The following is a 27,086-nucleotide window of genomic DNA, read 5'->3' as shown; positions in this document are numbered from 1 at the left end:
ATGACCTTTAAAGGTCCCTTCCAATCCAAACCATGCCATGATTCTACAATTCTATGATCTCTGTGCCATGGAGACCTCTTCTTACCCAATGCATCTTGCCCTGTACCGGTCTCCTTCCTGAGAGCTGCCCAATGGCCAGTTAAGCCACTTCAGAGCATTGACCTGATTTTCTCCTCTTCCCCATGTGTCTCCAGGCTGTTTCCTATCATACTGCCATGGGTCTTGACTTCTCCTTCCACCCTCCCACAGCTGTACGCAGCAGTGGCTCACAGTGCATTCCTTCGCGTCGTAATCTCTGGCTTGCTGTCTAAGGAGTTGAAGGATATTTCCAACCCAACACTGCCAGAAAATACTGGCATCCACCTCTCTACCTTCCTCTCGTACATGCATCCAGCTCCTCGAGCACTCTGAAACTCTGCCGTGTTTAAACAACCATCATTTACAGTCAGCTCTCGGTGCGACGCGTTACTTTCTTTTCTGGCTGGTTTGGTTTTCCACTTTTCCAAGCCCCAGCTGGTTTCTGTAGTTTCTTGGCCTACTGGCTGGGCTTGACTCTGCACTGAACACCCACACTGTGCCTGCTGCAGGTTTAGCTGGGCTGCAAAATATGCAACACAACTGCATCTTGTCCTTTCTATTCCCCAGGGAGCAACAGGTCCAAGACGTGACCAACCTTCTGCCATTGTTGTCCATGCCATTGATATCATCCTGCTGCACCTCAGGAGCAATCCCAGACCTGCTGCTAGCTGACAGCAGCGATTGCCACCTCTCTGTACCCACCTGTGCTGTGTCACTGGTATTTTTGTTGGCCATGGGATGGTCTTGCAGAGATGTGCTCTTCATCCCAAGGTCTTAGCCACATAGAGCTGCAAGGACATGAGCAGACAGGCATCCTTCCAGCATGTGGTGGGGTTGGAGCATCCTCAGTGCTGGATTCAGCAGACAGTGGAGTGTAGAGATTTACCTGTAAGTGGGGACTGGACCAAATCTGTGCATGGCACTAATTTCAAGCCCATCTTTGGAGAGAATGAAGATGCAGTTCTTTAGATCAGGCAGCAGCTCCAGCACCCTCCTGTTTAAGTGATGAGCCAGCAGAAGCTTTGACTGATCAGACAAGGTGGGAGAGCCCCACTGACACAGAGCAGGCACATAGACCATCCGGGATGCTTGTTTTCCACCTCACCTTTAAAACCCTCTGACAACGGTGATTCCCCTTCCTCTGCAGTCCTTCACCCCTTTACACTTAAACAGTCTCACTGAAGAGCTAACCTGAATCTTTCTCAGGTGATTTGTTTATTACTTAGTCTGACCATTGTGGAAACAGAGAACAGAGCATTTTCTCCCTCTTCCATCTCTCCCTCTTCAGATAAACCCTCTTTTATCTGCCTGAAGATGTTATCAGCTGTCTTTCTTTCTGTGGGGTAAACAACCTGAAGTCTTTTAACCTTTCCTCCTGGGTCACCCTCCCTCTCACCACCAATCAGTGATGAACTGGCAGTGAGGTTCCCCAGTGTAGACCTCACTGAGGCTGCCTGTCCCCCATTCACAGGGGAAGTGGGGCTGTGCCAGAAGCTGTAGATGCACAACAGCACCTCTACCTGCAGACCACTGTGTGTCTTCTAGGACCTCACAAGACACCACACTTTCACGCTCTAGTGGGGCTTGGGGGATTCCCAACATCTCCCCGCATTGCCCATTCCTGAGGAAAGAGAGGGAGCCCACCTCTCTTTCCTACAGGAGCTGCCGATCACTTCAGACAGCTCTGCTCGGGGGTGAAGTTCCTCCCGCCCAGCAGACTCAATAACATCTACCTTATTAAACCACTCCGATCCTCTCTGTCTGTATTTTTCCAGCAGTAACTGCATTACCATCCTGCTTGCATCTGACCGTTCCAGTGAATACAGAAGCCAAGAACACACAGAACCACCCAGCTGTCTGGGCATCATCCATCTCCAGCTTTCCTCAGTGCAACAGGCTCCCAGGTGTGCTCAGCCACTACATCTTCACAGGGCATCTCAGGTGTCTTGACAGGCAATATCAACCGCCTCCCCTTTAATAGATGCATTTGTTTTCTGCTTGATGTTCCCCTAATGCTTTTATTCAGCTTAGAAAACTTCAGTGCTGCACTGAAAGACAAAGCAATCTGCAGTAGAGAGGCATGCATGTGGCTGGGAAATCTGAGCACTGACCCTCCTGTTTCTCTGCAGCCTCCCAGTGTTATTTTCCCTGCAAAAGGAAGAAGTTTGGGGTTATTTCTCACCCAAACCTCTGCACAGGGGTCGTTGTGGTTTTCCACACCCTGGGTGGCACGGTCCCAGCTCCCACAGGGAGCTGTGTCCTCAGTGATTCTAAGTCACTGCTCTGTGTCTGGCCTCAGCATCTCCATCTATGCAATGGGGAGAAAATTGCTGCAGTTTCCTTGACTGCAGCCAGTGATACCCATATTTGGCTGGGAAGCTGATGACCTGTGTCTATGGAGGCTGCTCACAAACACCCCAAACCCAGCGAGAGGAGCCAGAATATAGAATCATAGAATAGTTAGGGTTGGAAAGGACCTTAAGATCATCAAGTTCCAACCCCCCTGCCATGGGCAGGGACACCCCACACTAAACCGTGCCACCCAAGGCCTCATCCAACCTGGCCTTGAACACCGCCAAGGATGGAGCATTCACAACTTCCCTGGGCAACCCATTCCAGTGCCTCACCACCCTCTCAGTAAAGAATTTCTTCCTTATATCCAATCTAAACTTCCCCTGTTTAAGTTTGAACCCGTTACCCCTTGTCCTGTCACTACAGTCCCTGAGGAAGAGTCCCTCCCCAGCATCCTTGTAGGCCCCCTTCAGATACTGGAAGGCTGCTATGAGGTCTCCACGCAGCCTTCTCTTCTCCAGGCTGAACAGCCCCAACTTTCTCAGCCTATCTTCATATGGGAGGTGCTCCAGTCCCCTGATCATCTTCTTGGCCCTCCTCTGGACTTGTTCCAACAGTTCCATGTCCTTTTTATGTTGAGGACACCAGAACTGCACACAAGACTCCAAGTGAGGTCTCACAAGAGCAGAGTAGAGGGGCAGGATCACCTCCTTCGACCTGCTGGTCACGCTCCTCTTGATGCAGCCCAGGATACAGTTGGCTTTCTGGGCTGCGAGCGCACACTGAAGCTGGCTCATGTTCATTTTCTCATCGACCAACACCCCCAAGTCCTTCTCTGCAGGGCTGCTCTGAATCTCTTCTCTGCCCAACCTGTAGCTGCGCCTGGGATTGCTCCAACCCAGGTGTAGGACCTTGCACTTGGCATGGTTAAACTTCATCAGGTTGGCATCAGCCCACCTCACAAGCGTGTCAAGGTCCCTCTGAATGGCATCCCTTACCTCCGGCGTATCAACCGAACCACACAGCTTGGTGTCATCAGCAAACTTGCTGAGGGCGCACTCAATCCCACTGTCCATGTCACCGACAAAGATGTTGAACAAGACCGGTCCCAACACTGATCCCTGAGGGACACCACTCGTTACCGGTCTCCAGCCGGACATCGAGCCATTGACCACAACTCTTTGCGTGCGGCCATCCAGCCAGTTCTTTACCCACCGAGTGGTCCACCCATCAAATTGATGTCTCTCCAATTTAGAGACAAGGATGTCGTGTGGGACAGTGTCAAAGGCTTTGCACAAGTCCAGGTAGATGACATCAACTGCTCTGCCCCTGTCCATCAGTTCCGTAGCCCCATCATAGAAGGCCACCAAATTGGTCAGGCAGGATTTCCCCTTAGTGAAGCCATGCTGGCTGTCACCAACCACCTCCTTGTTTTTCATGTGCCTTAGCATGCCTTCCAGGAGAATCTGCTCCAAGAGTTTGCCAGGCACAGAGGTGAGACTGACTGCTCTGTAATTCCCTGGGTCATCCATTTTCCCCTTCTTGAAAATGGGGGTTATATTTCCCTTTTTCCAGTCGTTGGGAACTTCACCTGACTGCCATGATTGTTCAAATATGATGGCCAGTGGCTTAGCAACTTCATTCGCCAGCTCCTTCAGGACCCACAGATGGATTTCGTCAGGTCCCATGGACTTGTGTACGTTCAGGTTTTTAAGATGGTCTCTAACCAGATCCTCTCCTACAGTGGGCCTAGGGTCCTCATTCTCACATTTCCTGCATTCGCCTTCCAAGACTTGGGTGATACGGTCAGAGCCTTTGCCTTTTCTTTTTCAGAGCCTTTTCTTTGTGAAGACTGAGGCAAAGAAGTCATTAAGAACCTCAGCCTTCTCCAAATCCCGGGTAGCCAGTTCTCTCGATATCTTCCAAAGGGGGCTACGTTGTCCCTAGTCTGTCTTTTACTCGCTACGTACCTATAGAATCCCTTCCTATTATCTTTAACATCCCTAGCCAAGTTCAATTCTAAATGGGCCTTAGCCTTCCTCACCTGGTCCCTAGCTTCCCGGACAGCATCCCTGTATTCTTCCCAGGCCACCTGTCCCTGCTTCCACCTTTGTAAGCCTCTTTTTTCCTTTGGATTTTCCTCAGCAGCTCCTTATCCATCCAAGGAGGTCTCCTGGCCCTCCTGCTGCACTTCCTTGAATATCAACCAACAGTCTTGGGCCCCCCTGCCCTCTAGGGCTGTGTCCCATGGAACCTTACTAAGCAGGTTCCTGAAGAGGCCAAAGTCTGCTCTCTTGAAGTCCAGGGCAGTGAGCTTGCTGCACGCTCTTCTCACTGTCCCAAGGATCTTGAATTCGACCATCTCGTGGTCACTGCAACCAAGGCTGCCCTGGAGCATCACATTTCCAACCAGCCCTTCCCTGTTGGTGAGCACGAGCTCAAGCATGGCACCTCTCCTTTTCGGCTCCTCTATTACTTGCAGAAGGAAGTTGTCTTCCACACAGTCGAGGAACCTCCTGGATTGCTTGTGATGGGCTGTACCTTCACTCCAACAGATGTCAGGGTGGTTGAAGTCTCCCATGAGAACAAGGGCCTGTGAGCATGAGGCTGTTCCTATCTGCCTATAGAGTGCTTCATCCACAGATTCCTCTTGATCAGGCGGTCTGTGACAGATCCCCACAGTAATGTCCCCCATCGCTGCTCTCCCTTTAACCTTGACCCACAAACTCTCTGTCGACTGCTCACCTGTCCCCAGACAGAGTTCCATGCTTGCGTTTGGTTAAAAACATGACAGAAGAGCACTCTGGGGGGCTGTGGGGATGCCCAAGGGAAGTGGTTGTAGGGGGTGATACTGGGGTGCTCCCTATGAACCCATGACCTGCGGTCGGGGGCAAGTCTGGCTGATTAATACAGTGCAAAAGGGCCCTGTAGGATGGCTCCATCAGGACTGCAGAGCCAAACACCCCACTGTGCCACAGGTGCCCCTGGTGCCTATGTGGTGTTGGTGCCTGTGCTCAGGTGCCTGTTACCAGCCCAGTTTCCACAGAGCTCTAACGTGTGCATCTGTAAAAACACTGGTTCGGAGCTTTCTGTCCTCTGGCAGCACATGAGCAAAGGCAGACAAATCCCAGCGGCTCATCCTGAGTGCCCTCTGCCTGCTCCAGCCTTTGCAGCTTCCCACAGCAGGGGTGGGATTTATCAGGAGTGTGTGATTTATAGAATGGGAGTGATTTATGAGGCTGCTGCTATACTTGTTTAGCCTTTGGAGCTTTGCAGCCTTGGGGAGCTCCCTGCTCCCTGCTCCCTGCACCAGCGTGGCTTGCTTCAAGTCCCTTATTCCCAAGGATTTGGATGCTTCTGGGATCAAACAATGGGAACAAAGTAGTGGTTTTTCTGGGGAGCCGTTGCCACTGACCTCACCTTCCTTCTGGCTGGGCTTGGGTGCAGCAGGCAGGTCCTCCCTGTGGAGCCTGTTGGGTCATGTGGCTCCTTCTCAGGATGCCACATGAAGGGAGGTGTGGGGTTTTGGGTCTAATTGGTCCACAAGTGTGTCCCAGCTGCCCATTAGTATTTGCTCTCCACATTGTGGGAAAATCTCTAGGTTTCCCCATTCACTCCCCAGCTGCTGCTGTCATAACCCTGCTCATGGGAGATGAAGAATAAACACATCTCAGAGCATTTTTTTTGGTGCTGTGGAGTGGGGACCAGGGCATCGTCACTAAGCGGGTGCAGTCAGCATGGAGCATCCCAGTACCAGCCAGAGCGGATGGGTGGCCCAGGCTGGGGTTTCTGGGGCTTTCAGAGAGGGAAAATCATCCCAGTGCCTCCCCATCCTCATGTCCCTTGAGCACTGCTGGACAGGGCTGGATTTGCTGCTCCATTTCACGATTTGGTGGCTTTGCAATGCCACGGGGTCAAAGAGTGCCCTGCAGAGCTCATCTTATGCTGAGCAAAATTTGCACAGGGTGAGGGGATTCAAGCAATGCTTGCAAAGAAAAACTGGTGTGCTGAAACCCCAGGCTTGGGTACGACATGGGTCTGCTCTTGCTGGGCTTTGTCTCTGACCTCAGCATGCATTAAATTGATTTTGGTCCCACTATGGAGCGCATTCATAGGGATGGGAATGGTCCAGCAGGTCTCAGGGATGCCTTCTGCCTCCGCCGCCCTCGGGCTCCCTAACAAAGTATGACGGACAAGCTTCGCCTCTGCTCCCTGTGCAGATAGAGGGAAAACCAGCGGGCTGGGAGCCAGTTTCCCCAGACCGTTGGGGAGGGGAGAGCTGGGGCTGGAGAGATAACAGGAAGAGTCAGTGTCAGGGATCAGGGTGGGGGTTTGATGCTGTAGCACTTGGTGATGCCAGCTGTGGGGCTGCTGCTTTGCAATATACAGGACAGGGCTATGCAGGGTGCTGGGGGCAGTTTTCCTTCCTTCCTTCTCCTATGGAAATCTGCAGGGTGCTGGGTACCAGTACAGGGTGCTTTCCTGCAGCTCCACTTCCCATCAAGTGGCTGCCCTGAAGGGGCCTGAACAGCAGCTGTGAATAATTGATGATGTGATTTGGGGAATTTCTTTCCTCCCCACTGCTTCCCTGTAAATCCCTTCCAAATAGACGCTTTCCACTATCCAGCCAGCTCTGCAGATGATGGTGTTGGAGCCATCAGATTAATTACTTGGGAGTTTTGGTTTTTCTTCTTGCTGTCTACAGTGGATAATGATGCTGGGTGTTTCTTCTAACACCCCAGAGTCACCAGCTCCACGGATGGTGACTGAGCATTGTGTGACATTTGGGTTTTCTTTGAGCCCCAGCTCCATGGGAGAAATTCAGCCTTCCAGCCTGTACTTTGTATTTGTAAAGGCGAATGAATAGGAGGCCTTCTGGAGGTGGAGGAAAGCCAGAATAATGGGAGTGGTAAAGGCTCGAAAAATCTGATGGACAATAGAAAGTGGTTTAATATGCTGCATATTACAGGAGAAGAGGCAGGGTGTGAGATATTTGAATCTTTGAGGTGGAGTTACCCCCTTTCTCTTGGGCAAGTGTAAACCAGTAGTGCAGTAAAGTACCCTTAAAAGCCACTTTTGGCCAAAAAACTCTACAGACTGATCATGTTTTGGAACTACCTCATCAAAACACAGCCTTTTCCATCCTGGGATTCTAGAAAATGAGTTACAGTGACTGCTTGCTGACAGCACCATGCAAAGCATCCACAGAAGAGAACCCTCTGAGAGCCAGTGCGAGCAGCCAGGGAAAGCTACGTTTGGTACCAGTTTGCCAAAAGAATTTGGAAACCTTGGTGGTGGTCAGGATGGAGGCAATGCTCCAACATCCCTGGGGGTCCTGGGGCTGTTTGAAAGATTGATGGGGGTGGCAGCAGCGAAGAGGAACATGTTCCTGCATCTCTGTGCAATGTATCTGCCCTGTCCTTTACTAAAACATGATCTACACAGAGCAGTGTGATTTGTTGCTGCAAGGTGACATTAAGACTCCAAAGTGAGAATGATGAGGTACCAAACCCATAAGCCAGACACAGGTGACGCAGAGGAAGATCAGCAACAGGAGCAGGCTCCTGGGCATAGCTGTTGTGAGACACTAAAGCACCAGGCAGGGAGCTGGAAAGACATTTTCAGCCCTGGAAATGAATCAACCTTCAGGAGAATTTACCTGGGATTTTTCCAAATTGTCCATTAGATGGATTCAAGTATTCAGCTAACAACTCCCTCTGGCTAAAACAGGTGCCAAGACAGTGCCCTAGGACTCACCAGCTCTTCCAGAGAGACACAAAGTTCAAGGACCCTTCTGACCCTGGGAATGACTGGAGAGTGATATGGGGCACGTTGCCTCTTTTCTGGGCCAAGCCAGGAGTCAGACCTGGTGGACATCATTCCTGGCAGCTGGAAACATCAAAAGGACACAAACGCATGATAGAAAAAGGATAAAGGATAAACAATGACACAGGGATTAATGTCAACAGGAAACTAATGCCTGACACACGCAGAGTCAGGAGAGTCAGCAGTGTTATTTGTTATGAAGAGTGGATTGCAGAGGCAGAGTCTGGGAAACAAACCCTCAGCCTGAGGCTTCAAGAGCTTAATTGACCCCAATTCCTGGAAAGAAGGTGAAGAGGGGACAGAGAAGAGCCCTGCAGCAGGATTTGTACTGCAGCACAAGCTGAGCAGGCTCCAGTGCACCACGGCTGATGCTGGCCACATGCAGCATGGAAATGGGATTTTGTAGCTGTAGGGCAATGAAACCTTGGCTTGACTTACCAAGGAAGGAGGTAGCTCGCTCTGGCTTCATGTCTCTTACCTGAGTGTAGCTCTCTCTTGCGAACTAGGGCTTACTCCAGCTGCAGGGACGTATTTTGTAACCTTTGGGCATGAAGGACCAAGCTGGATGATTGTCAGTCTCGAATTTTGGTCCCTGGCTTCATCACATGTGTCCTTGGAGGAGAGAGTTGGAGGCCCACATGGACCTCCTAAGGTTGATGGCCCCTGCTTTTGTTCAGGATAGCTACCTATCTTGGCACCAGCATTCCTTGCTGAGAGCACCCAGATGCATTTCCACATCAAATTGCCTGAATTTCCCTTGGGGTAACTAAGAAGTTACCTCACATCACATCCTGAAGGTGTGAGGTCTTGAATCTACAGACCTACAAATCCAAAGACACCATGCCAGCTACAAACCCACCCAGAAAAGGTGCTGAGGCTCCATTATGGATGAGCCCAAAGACAAGACAAAACCTTGGGAATTCTTCTGACCTCATTCATCAGGAGCAAACATTGCGTCCTGCCGAGATGACGGGCCTGGTGGAAGGCTACACATGAGTGAAGCAGCAGGATAGCATCAGTGCAGTTGTGTCCTAAGGGACATAAGCAAGTATTATTTTACTGCTGGGCAATGAGGTATCAGAGATACTAAATCATCCCTGCAAGATCACAAGAGGGAATTATTACAATCTAGAAAGACTAAACCTCCACATCTCAAGTGCCTCTTCAAGATCTTAATCACAAATATTATTCATTGTTTCATTACAATGATATTGAATAACTCTATTCATATACCAGGTGATTGCTCATTTGTACAGCACAAATCAAGCCGTGGTAGCTTCATGACTCTGCATATACATTCAGAAAAATAAAAAAGCAAGTCACATGGACATTTCCGAAATGACAAAATCAGGGAAAATCGAATGTGGCCAGGAATAAACAAGTAAGCGGAATTTCCCAGCACATTTCCTTTGCCCAGGGCACAACCTTCTCTCTACTAGGAGGAAATGGTCATTTGTGAAAAGTGAAACTTGGCTATGTCCAAAAGACACTTAGAGGTGGAAGGGGATGGAGACACATGAGGAAAACCACCCAGGTGGTTTGAACCTCTCTCACCTGCTGTTACGTGGTGCTGCAGATGAGGGAGCAGGCAATAAGAGGTTTGTGCTGCTGTTCCATCGCTGCCCAAGTTTATTTCTAGTGGTGCATTTTTCCAAAGGGATCACATAATGGTCGAACTCCGGTTGCTAAAGGGATGTATGAGCTCAGAGTAAAACTCAGGGAGAAGTAAAGAGTTTGTAAACCCCATGTGAAGAGGAGCAGTACCGGTGGCAGTGGGCTGTAAGGGAGCACCCAGGCTGAGGGGTGTTAGAGAAACAAAAAGTGCTGGGGGAAAAACAGGAGTCTGCGTTTCTCCTTTTTTGGGTTTTATTTTGAAACGTCACCCTTGTTAATGAAGAAGCTGCAGACAGGGAATATCAAGAACTAGAGGGGTGTTGGGGGCTGAGCAGGGGCTGCTCACCACCAGATCAGAGCACATTGCGCTCACCACACTGGAGCATTTGAGGAAACTGAGATTCTGTTTACACGAAGGCTTGGGGAATCTCTCTGTATATGGAGACAGGCTGGGTGCTCAGTCGTGCTGCTTTTCCTGCTCCAGTCACCCAAATGCACAGGGCAGATTTCCATGGATGGCCACCCTGGAAAGAGCCAGTCTGACCGGCTTGCTCTCAGCACCAGAGCAGCCAAGCAGGAAAGCCAGCTAGTCCCAACAACTGCACATAACAGTTTAAAAACTAACAAAAAAAAAAACCTAACAAAAAAGGGCAAAACAAGCCAAATCAACCCACAACGGGAAAGGAACCACTCAGTTTCATCACTGATTTCTTGAACATGCCCATTGAATCATTTCATCAGAAAAGGATCTTGGTTTCTGCAAAGCAGAGGCAGGAGGAGCAGCATGCTGGGAGCTGAGCTGTGAGCAGGTCTGGTAGGTATCATCCCTGTCCCAGTGGAAGCGTCCATGCATTTCGGCACCTTATTTGGCTATTGCTGCTTGTACAGAGTGAGGACTTCTTGCAAACAGTGGGAAGAGCCCTGGGGATGCTTGGCTGCCTCTGACGCAAGAGCTTCACCGGTGCATTTTTGACCTTGCTTTGCCTCTCAGCTGAGAACTGGAGATCACACTGCCCACCTCGCTGCACACCCACCGCTGAGCAGTGGTGCTTGGAGGCAAGGAATACCCCAAGGACGTCGGCACCTGGCCTTAGCCAGGACAGAAAAGGCAAAGAGAGTGGCTTTCCCCATCCTCAGGGAAAGAGAAACTCTGCAAATGGCTTTAAGAGCAAAGAACCAGCACCCTCTACCTCATGGCATGCAATCAGCTGTACTAAAAGGTTACCAGCTCCAGTGGAGCTGTACTGAATTGCATCAGCTGTGAACCTCATCCAAAATGTTTGGGTTGAGAGTAACCCTTTCTATTTATTGCCCTATTGTTTTATACTGGAAGAACACTGAGATACAATCTGTGAAAGCTTTATTGTTACAGACCAGCTTTCCCCTGCCCTCCCAAGCTGTCAACCTCTAAATTATGCTCCAGCTTCCAAGTTTAGGGGGATGAAATGGGGGTTACCTTGACAGAGATTAAGGCACCAGGAGGATTTGGTGGTGGAAGTCATCTGCTGCCCATCCTCCCATCATTCAGGACAGTATTACCCAATTTCCCTCTGCACCATCAGCCACATAAGCCCAAATCCTCTGCACTGTTTATGAGTAAAATCTGGCTTACTCTGCCCAGGGCAAGCTCAGGAAAGCTTTTATTGATGCATATGGGAACATAGAGGAACAGTCCTTTATAAGTATCTCCATTATAGCAGCAGAAGTAGAAAAGTAGCAAAACTTTACCAACCCCATTAAGAGCATTTTGCTGCCTCCACAGTGGCAAAGCTCCCACTGCCATTCCCGCACAAGACATGGGAACAGCGCACGTGGGGAAAGTTCTGCACTGGCAGAGCCATCGTCGAGGCTACCAGGGAGGGCATGGCTTTGTTGGGACATGGCTTTGCATCACCTGGCACAGTGTGTGATACACCCTGCCCGCTGCCTCCAACAACCATGCTGGACCTCAAAACTCAGCTCCTTCCGCATGGTAGTTTTTCAGGAAGCCCAGTTGCCTTGGCGGGATGTGTGTATCATTGGGTGGAGAGCTACAGGAAGCGGATAATATTTTTTTTTTTCTCCATTTGTGCCGGTTCAGACTCATTTTACAGACAGTTCCCATTTCCTAGATTGACACATGATAAGGATGGAGAGACCCAGCACATCGCCCAGCTTCAGCATGGGCACTGCACAAGCCATGGACTGCGATGCCAAGGTAAGTGGTTTGCCTAACATGTCTTATTCCGCTTATGAATTAGGGGCTTTTAAATGGCCAGTGTCAAGAAGAACCCAAACAAACCCCAAACTGAGCGCGGCAGTGGGCAGGGCTGCCAGCGAAAGGCGCTCGAAGCATCCATGAGTTTGGGACACTGAGCTCCCGCCGGCCCTAGAGGACGCTCTCCGGGCCGGCTCCCGCGCTCCCCTCCCGCACGCCGCCGGATCCCTACGGCCGCGCTGGGGCTGCGGGGGCCCCGCGTTCAGCGGCTGCGCTCCGCCGCGAGCTCCAGTGCCGCCGGGCCGGGCCGAGTCCAGGCGAGCCGCCCCCCGGCGAGTCCCGGATGTTGGAGCGGCCCCACTTACTCCGTCCTTCGCTTCCATAAAAGGCCAAGGGGCCCGGCGGCGCGGGGCGCGTTTTTCCTTTAATTATTATCCCCCTCCTCTCCCTCCTCCTCCCCCTTCTCCTCCTCCCTCTGCCCGCCCGCCCCTTCTCCTCCCGCGGCGGCCCCGCAGGCAGCGGCTGGGGGCGGCGGGGTAGCGCTGCACCCCCCGATCCCGCCCCACCGCGCCCCCATCCCACCCCCCCGGGGCGCGGGCGGGCTGTGCCCTGCTGTGCCGAGCCGAGCCGAGCCGTGCCGGCGGGCAGGCGGTGAGGCGCGGCTGGCGGCGCAGGAGGCCGGGGCCATGGCGCTGGACGGGATCCGCATGCCGGACGGCTGCTACGCCGATGGGACGTGGGAGCTGAGCGTCCATGTCACCGACCTGGGCCGCGACGTCACCCTGAGGGTCACCGGAGAGATCCACATCGGCGGCGTCATGCTGCGCCTCGTCGAGAAGCTCGGTGAGTTCCGCAGTACCTCACATCCAGCCCAGCACTCTGCCCCGGCATCCTCCCAGCACCCAGCATCGTGCTGGAGCACCCAGCACCCTGCCCCAGTACTGTGGTGGAGCACCCAGCACCGTGCTTGAGCGCCCAGGACCCTGCCCAGCACCGTGCTTGAGCATCCAGGACCCTGCCCCAGTACTGTGCTTCTGCACTCAGTGGCTAGCGTCGTGCTCTTCTACTCTGCTTAAGCACCCAGCATCCTGTCAGTGCTGTGCTTTAGTTCCCAGGACTCTGCTTAGCACCCTGACTGTCCCAGCACCCATCTCAGCACCCTGCCTACCCCAGGTCCTAGCACCCCATCCCCTCGCTGCCCACCTCGCCTGGGATCCACAGCAGAGCCCCCGCTCCGCTGGTGGCAGGCGCCTTGTCCCCAGCCAGCGCCTTGGGCTGCCCCTCGAACTGCCTCGGGCCCAAACCAGCCCAACTTTTACACCCCGAGGCCAGTTTGCCCGGGGCAGGGCCTCAGCCCCCATCGCCGTCTCCTTTGTACTCAGTTTTACCCAGAACCGGGAAACCTCTTCATTCATGGGGTGGTGGTGGGTATTTTTATGGGTGCTCTCCAAGTTTACAGAACAGTTTAATTCTGGAGTTGTATCTGGCTCTGCTTTGGACGAGGAAAGTGCCTGCGAGGGCCCTTTGCGAGCATAGGATGGTTAACGGGGTGGCTTGGGCGACGCGGGAGCTTGGGCTTGGGACCGGGGACACCGCGGTGTCCAGTGGCTTTGGGTGCGTACCTGGACAAAGAGCCCGTTTGTCTGGGACTCGTGGGAACGCACGGCCGCAGCCGCAGGGATGGCTTTGTGGTGGAGGGGCTCCGTGCCGAAAGAGAGCGCCCCGGCCGCGGGGAGCTGTGCCCCGCCAAACCTCCCCCTTGTCTTTTTATCAGCTCTCTCTGGCTCGGGTGTGTTTACTCAACGGAACCGTCTGGGCTGACGATTGTAATTGCTCGAATAAAATACTAATTGCGAGGTCCCCGCGCGTGCCTGCGGCTGTGGGAGTAGCGGAGCTGTCAGCTGCACACGCAGGTCCGGGTTCAGCGCAAATCCCTTCAATAATACCGTTTTCCTCCATGCTTAGGTTTTGATTTATTAATTATCTGAAGTTGCAGGAAGGAAGGGATGGATATAAATACGCTTGTTTCGAAAGGAAGCAAGCGCTCGCATCAAAAGGTCTCGTGCTGGAGATAGCTCTTGACTCTCCAAAAAGTTGATTATTTTTGTGCTGGAGCAGCAGAAAGATTTGCTGGATTTGAGCACTCAGTGGCTAGGGTAAAAATGGAAAGGCTTTCTAGAAACGGTTAAAAATCAGCCCGTTGATCATGAATGAATAAGCAATGCTCCCCTTGGTTTTGAGCTGCTCTGGGTGTCAGGACCAGCAGATGCCAAAGCAGAGCCGGGGCCGACTCATGTGCCGTAAGCTGGGCGCATGCATGGCGATGGAGCCCAGCAAGGACTTAAATTAGTCCCTGACGTCATGCACCCCCCAGTCGAACCCCCCCCGGTGTGTTTGCCCGGATCCTCTCCACTTGTTAAATTAGGGATTGTATTAGAGGGAAGGAATGCAGCGGCCGCAGCCGCCGGCCCGGTGGGGGGAGTGGAGATGGTGCTCCCCGGGGGGCTCAGCCCCAATGCCCCCCTTCCCAGGATGGCCAAGACCTGTGGATATCCCCAGCTGTTGCCTTCCCTTTCCTCCTGGCTTTTGTCGCTGAGCCAAGCTATACGTATTTAGTTCCTTTTAATCTTCCTGCATGTCAGCTCTTCCAGCCCTCTCATTACTTTTATGGCTTTTCTTTGAGCTCCTGCCAGTTTATCAGGGTCGGGTTTAGCAGAGAGGGGTGGGACAGGACTCTGTCTCACCTGCATGTGCCTCCTGAATGCCCTCCTTCATCTAGCCTCTGCCACTGCTTCATCTCCAGATACATTAATTTTGCAATTTTTCCATGTTGGAACCCTTTCCCTGTATTTTTAACCCATCGTTCCTCTGTTCCTCACAGTGTTGGTTTCCCTTTTATAACAACTCCAAGTGTTAAAAAAATTATTCACCTTTAGCAAAGCAGATTTTTGCTGTGAATTTTAAGGAAATTTCTTTAAAACAAAGTTTCTTTCCAGCTCTGGGATCTCCTATGGACAACTCTGCTTGCACATTGCAGGGCTGTACCTTGGGCAGGGGTTTGCCAGCTCCATCCTTTTGGACAAGCCTCCTCTGGGCTTTGTGCTGCTGGAGGGCAGGAAAGGGAGATTTCTGTGGCCTGCCCAGAGTTTCAGTGAAGTTTAAGGCATCACTGTGATTTGCAGACATTGGTCCCACTCTGGCTGTAGGGTGCTGGTAGAAGTTCTTCCACCATTAGTGAGCGGGGGAGAAAAAATGGCTTGCCTCCTCCCAGCAGCAAGGAGAGCCTGGAAAAGGGAAAAATCTAGATTTATGTTAGTATTTTCTGATGCTTGTAGGGGAAACAATTGCAGTAAATAGCCCTTTGCCCTGGAGAGGGCTGGGGTGCCATTCTCAGAGCAAGAACACAGGAAAGTCTCTCCTCCATATCTGCAAGGCTGCAGGTATCAGTAAATCTTGTCAACTCAGTCCTTGCCTGCTTAGAGCGGCTGCAGTCAGACTATTTGGGAATAGGCAGTTAAAATCTGTCACTAATGCAGGCAAGGATTGGAAAAAACCCAAGCAACAGATAGGGATTCTGGTTACTCAAGTGAATTGCAATGACCTGTTCACTCCTCTGTTATTTATCACCCTGCTGGATTAAGCCACTTTGTTAATTGAGCCATGCCTTGTGCTTGGCAGAGCCCTCTGAAAAATGGGCAAAAAACTGCTGAGGTTTTAAGAACAGTAGTATTTAGTTGGTCCATGTGGGTTGGGAGTACTGGAAACTCCTGGTACTCACCCAGGGGTTTTTAGGAATTTTGCCACTATTGACTTACAAACAAAACAAAAAAAAAGAGGCTTAAAATTACTGGGAGCAGAGGAAGGAAGGAAGTGAACGCAGGTTATTGTTGTTGTCAACTTCAGGCTGTTTTAAACACATGCAAGGAAAACACGCTGCTTTTTTGAAATGCACTTGGGAGGAGCTTTGTGGGACATACATTAAATGCAGGATTGTGTTTAGGGGATGCTCTGTACAGTAGTGGGAATAAAAGAATAGCTGACAGAAGCAGGCAAGTTGGGGGCAAATGGTGGCTGGCAGAGGACTGGCTTAAGACAGATGACCTAAATGTGCACTGAGCAGATTCAGAAAGTCTGTGGATTAAAGTTTCGTAGTGGAAATGCAGATTTCTCTGTAGGTGTCTTTTACAGGCAGGATATACATGGCAGCCAGCTCCAGCTGCGGGGGCTCATGGGGAGGACTGAGCAGTCTTAGGGTTTTGTACCTGAAAAAGATAAGTGGATGGAAAAGAAAAAAAGCTAGTTTGGGAATTACAGCAGTCCTTCTGGACCAAAAAGTGTTAATGCTTGATGCATTTGCCAAGGTGAGCGGATGGCTCAAGGTAGGATGGCCCTGCAGGGTGGTCGCATCCCTGTTTTATCAAGCCAGGATGGGCACATCAGCTGCACCAGGATAAATGTCAAAGCAAGCCTTCCGCCCTTGATAGAGAGTGGCTGATAATGGCAGGCAGTGATGACATCTTCTAAGGCCTTGGGGTTTTTGTGAATCACATCTTCGATAAGGATTTGGGCAGCTGGTTTAAACTCCATTGTTTCGTTTTGGCAGCTCCTCTGCTATCTCCTTCCCATCACTCTGGAGAGGGCAGGATGTCACTTGAGGGCTTGCACAGGAGTTGTCACATGCAGTGTTTTGGTTTAGGTACTTTAGCACGTGGTAGCACATAGAGCTTGCTCCTTCCCTCTTTTGCGGATTTTAGCCTGCATATGGGATGCGTCTGGGATTTACCCAAGGGGCTCTCTTCGACCATCAAATGGACTGTGCCCATGTTATCTTGCCAATGACTTCATCTGTACTCTTTGAAAGATCAATTGAAAATACCAGTGTTCTCCCAGTAAAGTCTCTTTATCTTAATGGACCCCTCAAAGGGTTATGAATAAAACACCAAGAAAGTGCAGTGTCATTGATTTCCTCAGGTTTGAGTTTGAGGTTTTGCAGTGCTTATAAGTGTTCCAAGCTGTCATCAGACTTGCTGGGGAACTTTTTGACTTGAAACTGGGATGAACCTTTTGAAACAGCTTAAGGCTATGTAAGAGAAATGCAGCATCCTTGCCCCAGCACATTGCTATTGCAAACACAAGGCAGGATGCACTGCTGTCTTGCAGGTGACTTGCACCTTTTCCCTTGGACTTTTCCAAGGAGACTTGGTAAGTGGTCACTGGGTGACTACGTGTGTTTTGCTGTTAGAGAAGGCAAGAGAAATGGTTGGAGGCTGAAGAGAAAGAAAGAGGGTTTATTGTAGCCACACTTTCCAGAAATACTTATTTTGAGCATCAGTGCTTGCTGCCTGGAGTATGGTTGGGGCATTTCTCTGGTCCATTGCTTCCAGGATGACAGCCAAGCATTTCCATTTGTGAGGTCTGCAGGTACTTGTCGGGCCATCAGATGTTGGTTGAGATGAGAAATTCCTCTCATTTTGAAATTCCTTATGCCCTTGGTGGATAAGGAATTTGCTGGATGGTCACACTCAAAGAGTTGTGGTCAATGGCTCAGTGTCCAAGTGGAGATAGGTGATGAAGTGGTGTTCCTCAGGGGTCGGCAGCATGGGCAGTGGGATTGAGCGCACCCTCAGCATGTTTGCTGATGACACCAAGGTGTGTGGTGTGGTTGACACACTGGAGGGAATGGATGGCATCTAAATGTCCCACCTCATCCAGCCTGGACAGGCTGGAGAGTGTATTGAGAGAATGTGGAGAATGTGTTGAGAGCAGCCCTGAGGAGAAGGACTTGGAGTGTTGGTTGACAAAATGGCCAACATAGGCTGGCAGTGTGTGCCTGCATCCCAGAAAGCCAATGGTGTGCTGGGCTGCATCACCAGCAGCATGGCCAGAAAGTCGGGGGAGGTGATTCTTCCCCTCTGCTCCACTCCTCATGAGACCTCACCTGCAGTACTGCATCCAGCTCTGGGTCCTCAAACACAAGAGGAACATGGACCTGTTGGAGCAAGTCCATAGGGGGCCACGAAGATGCTTAGAGGGCTGGAGCATCTCTCCTATGAACACAGGCTGAGAGAGTTGGGATTGGTCACCCTGGAGAAGGAAAGGCTCGAGGGAGACCTTAGAGCAGCTTCCAGTGCCTAAGGGGGCAAGAAATCTTTAGAGGGACTTTTTACAAGGGCGTGTAGGGATAGGACATGGGGAAATGGCTTTAACTGAAAGAGGGTAGGTAGATTTAGATTAGATCTTAGGAGGAAGTTCTTCCATGTGAGGTTGGTGAGTTGCCCTTCTCAGGGCACTGGCACAGATTGCCCTGAGAAGCTGTGGCTGCCCCGTCCCTGGCAGTGTTCAAGTCCACGTTGGAAGTGGCTTGGAGCAACCTGGTCTAGTGGAAGGTGTCCCTGCCCATGGCAGGGGGGTTGGAACTGAATGGTCTTTAAGGTCCTTTCTAAGCCAAACCATTCTATGATTCATGCTATGACTGATTCAAAATCAGCTCTCAGTCACTCCTCAGTATTGCTTTTCAAGTACATGGTGTTCAGGAGAGGATTCTGAGTGCCATTTAGTACGCCTGGAGGCTTCCGAGAAGCTGTTTGTATTCCCTTTGAGGCTGAGTGGTGAGTGCTTGTCTCAAATAATGTGATAAATGGTGGCGGTGTTTGCTGCTGAGGGCAGTTTAGGTGGCTGCAGTATCGGCAGCCAGGACTCCTCTGATGCTCTACACTCGTCCTGCTCCGTATTTCTCTGGGAAACCTCATCTCGGGCTTTTAAACAGCAACACTTGCATAGCCAGTGGGAGGTGGAATGGTGGGCCCAGAAGCTGAGGGGTGGATGTGGCATGCTGCTGAGCAGGGAAGTCTTCGTGCTCAAGAAATGGGCAGAATTTGGGGCCATTTTGAGGTGGAAGTGGTACCCTGGAAGATTCCAGAGCAGCCTGGTGGGAATGCTCCCAGCAGAGATACTTCTGCTTCAGCAGCATCTTCAAGGAGACCAAGGGAGCCAGAAACGTGCCGTGTGTTTACATTTTTCCCCTTGACTAATATCTTTGCTAGTGATCTGTGCTGCATCCTTTTCCTCCAAATAACACATTTTTTGTGACATTTAAGTGAAAATATGCAGGTGCCTATTAACACAGACACTTGCATTGATCTGTGTAGGGCTAGCTCTTTACGTCTAACTTTTGGGTCCAGGAAGCTTCTATGTGGCCTCACACCAAATTGCAGGATCATGGCTCAAATAATGTTCTCTTTGTTAGCCTAAGTGGAATATTCAGCTGAACTGCCAATGACCAGAGGAATTTGGGGCAGAGGTAGGTAAAATCCATATGCAGGCAGCTCTAAGCTGTGTCACGGCAATTGATGTTTCTACCCAGAGTGGAGATGACTCTTTATAAGATGAAAAAAAAAGCTTAAATTTTTAAATTTTGGTTTGATTTACTACTACTATTATTATTATTATTACTATTATTATTATTACTATTATTATTATTATTATTTGTTTCACTTGAGCCATCTGGTTTGGTTCAGAAGAGCCTGGCCGATGACACAGATCGCAGTCAGAGGGGGAAGAGAGCAGGGCGGGGGGGTGGCGGCAGCGTTCCTGTGAATACCAGAGCCGGGGTTTGTTGTACCACAGACAGGAAATTGTTGGGTTTGCTGCTCCCACCCAGCCCAAATCAGTAGTTTCCTCTTCCAGTTCCCTCAGGTTTCCATTTGACGTAGAGCGCACGGGGAAGCCAGCACGAGGAGCTGTGCTCACGTCACTCCAAGGGAGTTAGAATGATACAAGTCATCATGGTCACACACTTCCCTTTTTTTTTTTTTCCTTTTTCTTTCATTTTTCTTCTTCCTCTGTAGCCATCCTTTCCTTTTCTCCACCCTCCTCTGTCAGAGCTTGCATTTTGCCCAGGCATCTGGATGAGTCTCAACCATATGGAATCCCAAACAAATTGTACCCAAAATAGAATCATAGAACTGTTTAGGTTGGAAAAGACCTTTAAGATCATCAAGTCCAGCTCTTAACCTGGCACTTCCACCACTTGTGACCAGCCACCAACTGGATTTAACTCCGTTCATCACCACATTTTGTGCCAGGCCATCCAGTTTTTACCCAGTGAACAGCACACCCCTCCAAGCCATGAGCAGCCAGTTTCTCCAAGGAGAAATGGTGGGAAGTGGTGTCAAAGGCTTTACCGAAGTCCAGGTAGGCAACATCCACAGCCTTTCCCACACGCACAAAGCAGGATAGTTTAGTATTTATAGAAGCCAAATGCCTCCAGGTGTTCCCTGGCAGGGGGTTTTGTACTCTTTCTATGCTGTTATGTATGTGATGGTTGCATTCATGGCAGGTACCGTCCTCCTCTGGCTACCAGGGTAAAATCAGGCCTGACTCTGATTTTAGTTTAGTTTTAAAAATGGCATTTGATAGTTGTCAGTCTGCAGCTTGCAGTCCACAGTGGGTTTATGAGCAACTTCTTGCAATCCCACTTTGGGACATTATAAAAAGCAAACCAGGAATCTGGGGTTTAGCCCTTGGTCTATGATTTGGGAGGAGAAAGATTGTGGATAACTGCATGAAATCATGGATGTGGGAATGTTTACCAAGTTGAGAAAGAGAAGAGGGAGTATTTGCACTGCAAACTTCAGTCGTTTCAACATCACCCTTGACACCACCACTGTGAGCTTCTATTTACGATGGGTTATAGTGATGATTTCTCTTACAGACAAGGGGAAGGAAGGAGATTTATGGTACTCATGAAGCTCTTGCTATACCACTTTCAGCCCAGCGTCCAACCCCTGGGTGTGTTTGGGGGAAAAACTCCCATAGTGTTAAAACGTATCTTGAAGAAGATGCATTTCTTTGTTCTTGATTTGAAATGTGGATTAGCTTAGAAAGAGGCAGAGAAACAAAACCATGCAAAACTTCTCAGCTTGTGGGATTCAGTTCTGAATGTTCTCAGTGACTTTTAGGGCTTTTCAGGTGTTACAATTCGGAGCCTCAGATTCCTGCTGGATGGAGAAATAACAATTGTGGCCAGAGTTGCAGTAACTTAGTTTTCTTGCCCAGATTAGATGTTTGCGCATTGCTCTTGTTGTCTAGGCTGGAGATTCCACCAGGTAGAACTGATGGGGTGGGGGGAGAAAAGTGCCCAGCAAACCAGAGGAAAGCTTTTTTGTGTTCTTTTTTATTTTCAGAGAGCCATACTCATTGGCTTTTCTCATTTTCACCCATTTTATGGCGAGGTTGCAGCAGCTCTGGATGCAGCTCACGTTCAGTGGCCGTTCAGATACGAATGTCGCATTGGTCAGTAGCTGTGTGCATGGCATGTACCTGTGCCAGCATTATTTACACTCTTGCAGACTAGGTGAGATCTTGGAGACTGTAAATTTTTGTTAACATGTGGCTGGATTTGGACAACAGGTTGCAAACAGCATTGGGAGGGGACGTGCAGAGAAAAACAGGCACGGCAGTGATTGGATAAACCTTCCCCTTTATAATCTCAGCTGGTGTTTAGCTTGCAAAACAGCTAGACAGCAACCAGAATTTCATCTTGCCAATTACTACATTTTAAATCTCTTACCAGCTGATTATACGTGTTTGTTTGGTGGTTTCCTTTCCCCCCCCGCCCCCTTCCCTGCAGGCATATGTACTTTTGGAAGGGTTAATTGCTGAAACTCCAAATTCGATTAGAAAGTCTGTGTTTTATGAAATTGCCTTTAAAGAGCTATATCTCTGTCTTGCTGAGCTTCCCTTTCTTGCTGATAATACACAGAGCTTTGCACGACACGATGTCCGCTGGAGAGCTGTCTGCAGCAGAAATTGTCTTCGCTGCATCCTGCATGTCCTGCCCTTTGCTTCTGTGCCTGATCTTGGTTGTGTAATGGGCGAGGTCTTCAACCCCTTTTAAAAGTGTGTTGCGTGCTTCAGTGAGCTTGGGCTAACGTGCAGAAATAAATAAGAAAAATGGCGGGGTTTCCTCCCCTTCCCGTGCCATCTTCCCATGGCTCTGCAAAGGACTGACTGGCTCATCCCAGAATGCATGCAAGGAAAGGCTGGTGGCATGTGCAGTGCTTTTGGCTGCTGTCACTGCCAGGGAGGGATAAGACACCTTCTTTTCCTTATGCTCTACCTGAGGGGATGCACTTCATGTGAAACCTGGAAGGTTTGATGTCCCTCTGCTGAAGTCCAGGATCCCACCTGCTCTGCAGGACCAACACTGGCTGACAGGTTTGGGATGGGGTGAGGCTGCCCGAGGCATCCTGACCATTGCAAACCGCCCTTTCCAAGGTCCTGAGCTTTTATCAGAGAGTACCTGTCTTTAAAGTGCACTTGGGCACTTGCCTGGTGAGACTGAAGCTTCAGGCAGGGAATTCAGGTTGTCCTCCTTTATCTGCCGCATGCATCCATCTTGCCAAATGTCCTCTGGCTCCGTTATTTGGTATGATGTCTTCTTGGCAGGGACCAGCTCCTTTATGCCTTGCACGTTCATTGGGGATGAGTCAGGGTTGCAGGCTGCACATCACCCTGGGGCACTTTTCCTTTTTGGTAAGGGAAGTGTGATCCATGGCTGGAGGGTGAGGGAGCGCCTGGGCTGGTAGTCAAGGCAGTTGAGTGCTCCCTGGAGAAATGATCTTCCTTCCTTCCTTCCTTCTTTCCGATGCTTCCTATTTTGTGCTGGATGATTCATGGAAACCACACTCCTTAATTGAGTTTTCTGCCATTTCTCATGATTCCATTGGAGGCAGGGAGCAGCCAGTGCAAGCCTCCTCTGGAGGGGTGCTTGATGAGTGGGGAAAAACATGGAAAATCAGGTTGGAAAGATCCTGTTTTTTAAAAAATAAAATTAAATAAGAATCCACCCTTGGAAAATGAACAAGCCAAATGGCTCTGGGGGGCTGGTTCAAGGATTTAAAGCAAGTCCGCATGGTGCTTGCGAAGTCTTTCCTGAACTACTTGATGACTGTTAGCATAGGGGTGTTGGGGAGCTGAGCTGTCCCCAGCTTTCGGCTTCTCTAGAGAGTTTCCTGATGTTTCAGCTGGGTTCAGCACTGCTGCAAATCTGCTCTCTCTGCTGAGAGGTTTAAACAGGGCTGGTTATGGCTGGGGAGCAGGTGAGCGGCTCAGAGAAGCCCATAGACCTCCTGCTGCAATAGATGCTGAGAAATAAAATGTATTTTATTATATATGTATAATAAACTTATGCATAAAAGCATAATAAAAGGGTATACGCACGTCTAGGGCAAATGCCATATGCTCAGTTCACAGCTTGTGCTACAGTTTGCATGTGCCTTTTGAGTTTGTGGGATAGTATCAGAGGTGTAAAGCAAATTTAAAGGTGCTTTTGCTATTCTTTCCAAAGGAGAGTAGCACATGTTCAGGTCAAAGGTGCTTGTTACTGTGGCCAGCATGAAATAAATCATTTCAGCCCCGGGAGGAGGAGGAGTTACATGTGTTTTAGCACTAGCAGTGCAAGAAGTAGATAACTGCTGTGGCATCTTAATGAATTAAATTTCCAAGTGCTAGTTGAGTAATCCTATTAACACTGAAAAGAGCTTCCTTCCTAGAGGTTACTTAAGAAAAAAAAGTAACTTTCAGGCTTGTAAGGCTTTGCTCTTCTCCCTGAAGTCTGCCTGTGGACCTGACTCTGGCAGAGATGCTTGAAGGCTCAGTATCCCGTGGGTCAAGCAGCTTGAGGGTGAGGGAGCAAAGCCCTGCCTAGCCAGGAGCAGCATTCTGGGAGGCAGTTGGGTTTGATGTACCAGCCTCATGCGTTTACAAAGACCCTCATTGATGTTTTGGGCTTGTAAAATGTCCTTGCTCCGCAAAATGATTATAAAACAAAACCAGTGATTTAGAAACCAAGTGGTAAAATCTCACAGGGGCTTCTGCCGTGCCTTGTTGCTGTGGTGGGCTTTTCAGGGGAGGGTGGTGCTTTTGAGCAGCAAAAAGATTGACCATGACATGTTTTGCCACCTCTTTGGTCCTTCAGCTGCTGTCTCTGCTCTGTCGAGACATGGGTTTGCCCTTGTAAACGTCACTTATAAACCAATTGAAAGGACACTTCTTTTTCCAGCAGTGCAGCAGCACGTTCCCTCATTAGCAGAAGATGCGCCATAATTTTTCTGAGCAAGGACACGTTTAACATCTGCGTTCAGTGCTGTGTCCTGATGTACTCAGTGTCCTCCACATGCTTTTTTCATTGCTCTTGAATGGCTCTCTGCGACTACACAGTGTGCTTTGACATCAGGATTTCGTGGTGGTGAACCATGAGTGTGTACCCTGGCACGCCGGGAAGCGAGGGAGGTCTCCTGCACTGGGTTTAGTTCACAGGAATCACAGCGTTGGGAACAAGGCTGGTTTTGTCCGTATTTATTTATTTATTTAATAAATCAGACTGTTTTTCATGCAAGAAATGTTCTTCTTGAGCTTAAATTCCAGCGCAGGCCCACCCTGTTGTGGACACCTCCGTGGATGTGTAGATGGTCTCCTGAACATTTGTTCTCCTGAACACAAAGTAAGATAAAATAGCAGTGATAGTGGCCCATGGTGGTAGATGCTGGAGAATTTGAGGTACCACTTTGTATTTACCTATGGGCAAAAGCCCTTCTGCGGGTGGTTGTTGTAGCGTGGCTGCTGTATGCTGTATCTTTCATAGCACGTGTCAAATATGAGGCATGTGACTAAAACCCCTTATTAAGTCTCATTAATACTAAGGGCATCAGATTGTTGTGGCTACAGCTTTATTACAGCAGTCTGATAATAATTTTCTAGGATGTTTATCTCCATGTTTCTAAGTATAATTTTTCAAGTGTTGTGGCCAGAGGCTGGAGGGATTTTTGTTGCATTCTGAACTTTGCTCTCCAATTAAATCCCCACTGGGGGTTGGAGAGGCATCTACTTCAGTGCACACCATATCCCAAATCAAATCATACTCACATCCGCACTGAAAAATAGGTTCTGCCCCAAGACAGTGACTGTATCACCCAGCAAAACACATCAGCATTTTTGTTGGACTCAAGATAAATGAAAACAGCTCCGTCTTTAATTTATTTTTTTCCATAATTGCCCTGGAAGGAGTGGCTTTGGCATGTTTAAAGGAATTTGAGTTTAAAGAGGTCAATGCGAGCAGCAAGGAGGCTGTATCTCATATCTCCCCATAGGGGCCAGTGTGTTCAGCTATATAGATATATCTCTCTGTGTGTGTATATAAATACATCCATAAAATACATAAACACACAGCTAAGTATGTATTTATAGACCTATTTAAATATATAAAAATATATATTTAAAGAATTCTGGTTTGTTTGGGACTTTTTTTGCCTTACTTTTGATTGCAGCGATGTTAGCCCAAGATGAGCTGGTCAACACACTGGTGTTTTAGAGTTGCAGAGCAGCCTGAGCACATCTGTCTCATGAAATTCCAATCCCTGCACTGGTTGGGAGGATGCTTCAAAAGCAAGTGATGATCTTTTAGCCATTCCCAGCAAACTGCATGGGTCTGGATCCAATCCACTGAGATGCAAGAGCTGATCCCTGGACCAGCTTCCGCAGGTGGGGGAAGGAAATGCGGCAGTATTTAATGGTTGGATCAGTCGTTTCTGAAAAGTACATGTTCATGACCATAAGAGCAGGTGCTGACTGGAGTGGGACCTTCAGCAGCACTCTTGGCTATAAAACACTGCTTTATTCTTGTACTACCCCAGCACCTCTGTCCTGCTCCATGCACCAGATTAGCCATTTTGGGGTACTTCTGAATGTTTCAGGAGCATTTGCAGTATTCTCGGATTTATTAAGTGAAGATGCGTACACCTTCAGACCTCATTGACACACACCGCTGGTAGTACATGGGAAAGGAAAACCTACCAAAGGCACACATGAGGTTATATGCAGTGATTTTTGGTGGTTTTTCTGGGGACATTTTTTCTCCTTCTTTAATTGTAGTCTTAAATTGCTCTCCTTTTCAAATTTTAGGATATTTTGGCCTTGCTTTCCATGCATGGTGGCTGTGCAATGCATCCCAAGGGGACAGGAGGTGGAGGGGAGGATGCGTTCCCTCCCGGGGAGCTCACTCAGCGCACACAAGGCACTCCCCAGCTATTTATTGCTGGAGGTCTCTTTTCCTTTGAAGGAGTTTTTCCTCCCTGCTGGCTTCCCAAGAGGGGTGTGTAACCAGCCAACACCCAGCCTCTAGCTTGGAGAGCCCTGGCCGCTCCTTGGGGCTTACGAGTGCTGGATGAATGCATTATCAGCAGGTATTTGAGCTTAAAGGTACTTTATTCCCCCAGCTGCCTCTTGAGCTGTCTGCTGCCTGCAGTCAGGGTTTTAAATGTGTTGTCCGCGTCTCTATTCTCTTCAATAAAATGTGTATTGCATATTAATTTGAAGAAAATAATTGCAACCCACTTCTTTCTTCCATCCTTTTAAGCACCCTTGAGGAATTTCAACCCACCTGCACCAAAGTCATTGAAAAGCTCTAAAGTTGGTTGGCTGGTTGGTTATTTTCTCTCTAGATTACCAAGTACAAAAATCAGTTTATGCAAGAAACAATGCTCGGCTTGTGAGCTGCTTCAGTCCTTGCACTGTGTCTTATATATGTAGCTTTTTTGTATGTGTATGTGTGTGTATAAACGTGTGTGTTTATGTGACATATGTGTATATATATTTCATGTATGTACATATGTGTGTACATATTATGTATGCATATGTTTATATATATATACAGTGTGTATATATGTGTGTTTATATGCATAATATATTTTATACCTGCATATATACTTTATATATATGGAGCAATATGAGGTATTGTGTGGGTAATTGAAAGGCATTTTCCTACCGCAACTACCCAAGCATGACTAGTTCAGAGCAGGGATAATCCTCATTAAAGCACTCCTGGTGCACACTCAACCCTGGAAGAGCCACGACTGGGAGAGCTGCTGGGCTAATTCGGCCTCTATGGAAGAACAACCAGTGAGATGGATGAGCTTTGATTCTGCTGTGTTTTGTACTGGAGGAGGGTGGTTCCTTCATATTGCTCCCATGGGAGGGTTAAAGACTTGAACCCATTCCTCTAAAAGCCATTACCTAAGAA

General features: G+C 49.2%; 1 protein-coding gene across 3 annotated transcripts in view; it reads left to right on the top strand.

Moving 5' to 3' along the window:
- Positions 1 to 12,693: 12,693 nt before the first annotated feature.
- FERMT2 (FERM domain containing kindlin 2) overlaps positions 12,694 to 27,086 on the top strand; it is a gene marked incomplete at its 5' end in the record, with an annotated part of 50,832 nt that continues 36,439 nt past the window's right edge. For all 3 annotated transcript variants that reach the window (XM_080619820.1, XM_080619821.1, XM_080619819.1), the window contains one exon: positions 12,694 to 12,850. In XM_080619820.1, coding sequence (XP_080475946.1) covers positions 12,694 to 12,850 — 157 coding nt within the window. The remainder of the gene's footprint in view (positions 12,851 to 27,086) is intronic.

This window comes from Psittacula echo (genome assembly GCF_963264785.1).
Source record: "Psittacula echo genome assembly, chromosome: 5".
Classification (NCBI taxonomy): domain Eukaryota; kingdom Metazoa; phylum Chordata; class Aves; order Psittaciformes; family Psittacidae; genus Psittacula; species Psittacula echo.
The sequence above is the reverse complement of the archived record's forward strand: the minus strand, read 5'-3'. Positions and strand labels throughout refer to the sequence as shown.